The sequence below is a fragment of the Aethalodelphis obliquidens genome, unplaced genomic scaffold (assembly GCF_003676395.1).
Source record: "Aethalodelphis obliquidens isolate GAN/ISIS:26980383/991018 unplaced genomic scaffold, ASM367639v1 scaffold20, whole genome shotgun sequence".
In the NCBI taxonomy this organism is placed as follows: Eukaryota; Metazoa; Chordata; class Mammalia; order Artiodactyla; family Delphinidae; genus Aethalodelphis; species Aethalodelphis obliquidens.
In genome coordinates, this window is record NW_020837964.1 from 26,477,548 (window position 1) to 26,483,894 (window position 6,347).

Genomic DNA, 6,347 nt, shown 5'->3' on the forward strand with positions numbered 1-6,347 from the left:
TGTCCTTTCCCCAGGTGCTAGCCAACATTGGATGTACAGGATAGTTTTTTTTTTTTTCTCCTGTTAAGTCTAATGTGTACGGCAGTATGTCTTCATTTTATTTTAACAGATAAAGGCCTCTTTCCATTTTATAAAATTGAAATGTCATATACATTTAATAATTCCTTAATGTAGCTATATATTCAGATTTCCCTAATTGTCTCAAGAATGCTTTTTAACAGTTTGTATGATTGAGAGTCCAAACAAGGTCCACATAGTTTCTTTTATGCTGTAAGTCTTTCTTCTCCCTTTTTTTTTTTCTTAAATATAATTCTTGGCCATCGATTTAATGGAGAAGTAGGATCAGTTATCCTATAGTCTACCCTGTGGTATGGGGTATCTGTTTCCTCATGGTGTTTAATTTGATCCCTATCCCCATAGTTTTCATGGACTAAGGGTAGCAAAACCTTGAGGCTAGATTGAAGTCAACCACATTTAGCTTCTTGGGGCAAGAATAATTCATAGGGGGCATTGTGCACCTAAGTAAAAACTTGGTGTTACCGAACTAAGTGTTTGGGCTTTTTTTTTTTTTTTTTAATGGAAGTATAGTTGATTTACAGTGTTGTGTCAGGCTGTATTTTTATGTAGAATTTTTCTTGTGTATAATTATATCTATATTTGTGTTGGATTTTTGACTGTTTCTAAACTACTATTTGTTTTTATTTTGCACTCTAATCACAAAAGTTTTTGATGGTAACTCTTTGGTAAGGCGGTCCATGGTTATGCACATGGTCAGTCATGTCTGCTGTCCTTCATCATGTATTCTCTTAATTTGGACTGCCTTTGAAATTAGTTTGAAAGCATACCAGCATTATATATTTGAGATGAACACCAATTTAAATATTTTTCAAATATTAAAAGATGACAACTTGGTTTTGTCTTGATAGCTGGTATCACTTATTAGGAAAATGAATTTTGTGTACTTAGGTTTTCATTGATAGAGTATCTTACTTCCATTCTTGTTAGGAAGAGCTTGGATTTGATTGAATCTCTGCTGAGGCTCGCAGAGGTAGGGCAATATGAGCAAGTCAAACAACTCTTCAGCTTCCCTATCAAACACTGTCCAGACATGCTGGTATTGGCCTTACTACAAATCAACACCTCCTGGCACACCTTGCGCCATGAACTCATCTCCACTCTGATGCCAATTTTCCTTGGAAACCACCCTAACTCAGCTATAATTTTGCACTATGCATGGCATGGGCAGGTAAGATATGACCATTTCTTTGTCTTAATAAACGGACATTCTTTTTTTTTTTTAATTTTTATTGGAATATAGTTGATTTACAATGTTGTGTTAGTTTCAGGTGTATAGCAAAGTGAATCTGTTATTACATATACATGTATCCACTCTTTTTCAGATTCATTTTCCATATAGGCCGTTACAGAGTATTGAGTAGAGTTTCCTGTGCTATACATTAGGTCCTTATTAGTTATCTGTTTTATATATAGTAGTGTGTATATGTGAATCCCAATCTTCCAGTTTATCTCCCCCCACCCCATAATGGACATTCTTTCTTTTTTTTAGTTTGGCTGTGCCGGGTTTAAGTTGCGGCACGTGGGATCTTTAGTTGTGACATGCAGGGTCTTGGTTGTGGCATTGGGGGATCTAGTTCCCTGACCAGGGATCAAACCCAGGCTCCCTACATTGGGAGCATGGAGTCCTAACCACTGGACCACCAGGGAAGTCCTGACATTTCTTTTTTTATTAATTTTTATTGGAGTATAGCTGCTTTACAATGGTGTGTTAGTTTCTGTTGTGCAGCAAAGTCATTCAGTTATATGTATACATATATCCACTTTTTTATTTTTTAAAATTTATTTTAATTTTTGGCTGCATTGGGTCTTCGTTGCTGCGCGTGGGCTTTCTCTAGTTGTGGTGAGAGGCGGCTACTCTTCGTTGCGGTGCGTTGGCTTCTCATTGCTGTGGCTTCTCTTCCTGCGGAGCACGGGCTCTAGGTGCGCGGGCTTCATTAGTTGCAGCACGCGGGCTCAGTAGTTGTGGCTCACGGGCTCCAGAGCACAGGCTCAGTAGTTGTGGCACACAGGCTTAGTTGCTCCGCGGCATGTGGGATCTTCCTGGACCAAGGCTCGAACCCGTGTCCCCTGCATTGGCAGGCGGATTCTCAACCACTGCGCCACAAGGGAAGCCCTATCCACTCTTTTTTAGATTTCCTTCCCATTTAGGTCACCACAGAGCATTGAGTAGAGTTTTTGTACAGTAGGTTCTCATTAGTTAGCTGTTTTATACTAGTAGTGTGTATATGTGAATCCCAATCTCCCAGTTCATCCCAGCCCACCCTCCCCTTCCCCCCTTGGTAACTGCAAGTTTGTTTTCTACATCTGTGATTCTATTTCTGCATAATTGACATTCTTTTGATGATGTTTACCTAGAGAAATTGTTAATCATGGAATTTTGACACTGAAAAAGTCACACTTCTATAAAACTTATTTTATCTTTTAGCATCATGTGGGCATTAAAGTATAAAACTTGAAAGAGCAAGGAGGCAAGACAATTTTAAAAAAATCAGTATTATGAAAGGTCTGTATTGCTAGTGTACCAGTATCCTTTCGATAGCAGTAAAGAGCTTAATCATTTATCATAGAACTAGAAGGTTCTCATTTCACTTTTTAACAGTAAATGGAAGAAGATCATAAAACAGTTTAATTGAGGGCTTCCCTGGTGGCTCAGTGGTTGAGAGTCCGCCTGCCGATGCAGGGGACATGGGTTCGTGCCCCAGTCCGGGAAGATCCCACATGCTGCGGAGCGGCTGGGCCCGTGAGCCATGGCCGCTGAGCCTGCGCGTCCGGAGCCTGTGCTCCGCAGCGGGAGAGGCCCGTGTACCGCAGAAAACAAAAACAAAAACAGTTTAATTGACATAATTTTGTTTTATCCAGATCCAGCATTTAAATTTTATTTTGGTTCCTGCTGAGATTTCAAGCCCTTGTGCTCCTGCACCCCCCACCCCTTGCCAATTTTGTAGAATATATTTGACAAATACTCTCTTGTCCATTGATTTCCCCCCCGCATAGCCTACATTTTAAATAAAGATATATGTAGAAGCTTTAAGAAAAAGCAGTCATCTTCCCCTTTATATCAATGTGCCCCTTCCCTTTTTAAGATATTCTTGCTGTAGTTTGTTGTAAACAAGTGCTTTTAAAAATTCAGATAAGACTTTATAAATGAAAAACATTAGCCTTGGTTGCATGCCTTTCAGTCAGACCAACTCCATTTCTAGAGACTCAAATCACATGACAGTAATGTTTATCAGACATTTAACCAAAAGTTTGTAGCCCAGACATTCTTAGGCTTTTCTCACCACATCTGTGAGGTGGAAAGGGCAGAGTGGAAGGACTTGTATCTCCACTCCTGGTTAGATACTTGTTTTGCTAGGACTTTCTGTCAGTCTAAGACAGTTACTGGAAAGTGATTTAGACAGTGATAGTAATTGCCTTGCTGTTGCTTCTGTGAGAAACATTTTCTAAATTACCATTCAACTGTACACCTTTAGATCAGTCTTCAAAGACGGGCTGTTTTCCGCAAAAAAAAGAAATTGAATAATTACAAAAAATGAGCATGATCATTTGTGAAAATAGCTAGATTTAGAATGTACAAACTCTAGTCCCAGAAATACTGATAAAACACTACCCTGTGCAGCATGAGAGATGATTACCGTAAACTTTTGTTTTTATAGGCCAGTGATTTGTGATTTAATTTAAGGGATCATATAAACTTGATGCATCGTCATATTCTCATCATACTTCGGCTTTGAAAATGTATAGGCAGACTTTTATAGGACAAATAAATTTGTTGTATGTGACTACATGACCCCAGGGTTTTGGGGTAGGCCTCATTTGGGAAATATGGACAAAACTGCTTTCCCACAAAATAAACGTCACTGTAATCAATGCTTGAGGCTTGAGCTTTGTTGTCTGCACTGATACACCTCAGTTTTACATAAATACAAGTAAAATCAGCATTTGCAACAGCCTATCAAAATGGTCAGTAGTATTGCTATTTAACCCTCCTTTTTCTTTTCTTAGGGACAGTCTCCCTCAATCCGCCAACTTATCATGCATGCGATGGCAGAATGGTACATGCGAGGGGAACAGTATGACCAGGCCAAATTGTCTCGAATACTTGATGTGGCCCAGGACTTGAAGGTGAGCTTGGAGGGACAGATAAACGGTTTTTCTTTATTAATGATAAAAAATAACATTTTTATGTAGCATAGGTGCTTTAGGAATAATTCACATGTAACTAGCTCTTAGCTAGAATGGTTGAGATTTAGAATTTTTCCTTGTATTGTAGAAAGAGATAGGAAGAAGAGTGGTTTTAGAAATGTAAAAATGTTTTCATTTACATTTCACTGAATTTTGTTTGGTCTTCTGTGATATTTGTAAGGCTGTTTTAAAGCAAGTGATAATTGACCTCAGATGTAATCTGTGAGATACAATTTTTGGAGAAACTGGTTGGCTTTCAACCCTTTTGCAGATTTCATTAGCATTAACAGGGTCTTTTGATAAATAGTGTGATTCTTGATGTCTTTGATCACTGGTAATGGTGTTGTAGTTGTACTTAGGTTAGAGTAAGCCTGAGTTTAGATTTTTTTAAATGGGTAAGGATAATTTTTCACGCTTTTGTGTTTTGCTTTGCTTTAGGTTAAATTATTTGAAAAAACACAGGGTAAAGTTTATTTTGAAGGTAAAGTCATGTGTTTGTCTTTGAAATGTGATCTTATTTTAAGTAGGGACAAGTGTTAACCATTGATTTCTACTAAGCTGTTTAAAAAATTATGACTAAGAAAATATTAGCAGTATGTTTTATTTAGACTTGTTAGTGAAAATAAAAACTGGAAACAGAAAATAGGACAGAAAAGTCACTCAGTTGCTTGACTCGTAGTTTCTAATATCCTTTTTCTTTAGGCCTTGTCAATGCTGCTAAATGGTACTCCATTTGCCTTTGTTATTGACCTTGCTGCACTTGCTTCACGTCGTGAATACCTCAAACTTGACAAGTGGCTCACAGATAAAATTCGAGAGCATGGAGTAAGGATTTGTCTGTTTATTACTGCTTTTAATTTTTGATGGTCAAGATAGCTTAAGAAAGTGGCAATGAAGATGTTATTGTATTCTGGATTTTAGTCATAGTGCTTAGTCTTATCTGAAAGCAATTAATGATGAATTTCAAATACAGAGAGACTTTCTCTTTTCCAGGAACCTTTTATCCAGGCTTGTATGACTTTTTTAAAGAGACGGTGTCCTTCTATTTTGGGTGGACTTGCACCAGAGAAAGATCAGCCCAAAAGTGCTCAACTTCCTCCAGAAACTCTGGCGACAATGTTGGCCTGTTTACAAGCTTGTGCAGGGTAAGAATAGCATGCTTGAAAATGACTGTTTAATATTGGAATTGGATTGAATGGATAACTGTTGATTTGAGGAAAAGGGGTTGAATGATTAAAAGTGACAACATCTAAGGTAATCCAGTGGTTTTTAAGTCCAAAGTACTATATATACTACATAAAATATGTATGAGATCTGTTTGAGTTAATTTTTTTGTATGTGGTGTGAGACAGGGTCCCAGATGCATAGTTTTGCATGTGAATATTCATTTGTCCTAACACCATTTGTTGAAGAGACTGGTCTGTCCCTGTGGAATTGTCTTCTAAAAGATCAGTTACACATAATACATGAGTTTATTTTGGGGCTCTTAGTTCTATTCCATTGATCTTGTCTATCCTTATGCCAGTACCACACTGTCTTGATTACTATCGCTTTTTAGTAACTTTTAAAATTGGGAAGTGTGAGTTCTCCAACTTTGCTCTACTTTTTCAAGATTGTTTTGGTCATTCTGCGTCCCTTGAATTTTCATAAGAATTTTAGGGTCATCTTGTCAATTTCTGCAAATAAATTACATAGCCCAGTGAGATTTTGATAAGGATTATGTAGAATCTTTAGATCATTTGGGGGGATAGTGCCATTTTAACAGTATTAAGCCTTCCAATTCATGAATCTGAGATATTTACCCATTTCTTTAGGGCTCTGATTTCTTTCAGTATGTTTGCACTTCTTTTGTTATGCTTATTGATAGGTATTTTGTACAAGTCATGAACCTCCAGTCTAAAGTTGGATAGAAGTGGTGAGAGCAGACAGCCTTATCTTCTTCCTGATTTAGGAGAAAAGTATCCAGTGTTTCAGAATTAACTTTGATGTTAGCTGTGGGTTTTTTATAGTTATATTTCACATTGAGGAGGGTTTCCTTGTGTGTGTGTGTGTGTGTGTGTGTGTGTGTGTGTGTGTGTGTGTGT

General features: G+C 37.7%; 1 protein-coding gene across 8 annotated transcripts in view; it reads left to right on the top strand.

Annotated features, from left to right (window-relative positions):
• Positions 1–6,347, top strand: part of CNOT1 (CCR4-NOT transcription complex subunit 1) — a 101,162-nt gene that overhangs the window by 52,666 nt on the left and 42,149 nt on the right. For all 8 annotated transcript variants that reach the window (XM_027119716.1, XM_027119718.1, XM_027119712.1 and 5 more), the window contains exons 13-16: positions 1,006–1,246; positions 4,084–4,203; positions 4,966–5,088; positions 5,257–5,408. In XM_027119716.1, coding sequence (XP_026975517.1) covers positions 1,006–1,246; positions 4,084–4,203; positions 4,966–5,088; positions 5,257–5,408 — 636 coding nt within the window. The remainder of the gene's footprint in view (positions 1–1,005; positions 1,247–4,083; positions 4,204–4,965; positions 5,089–5,256; positions 5,409–6,347) is intronic.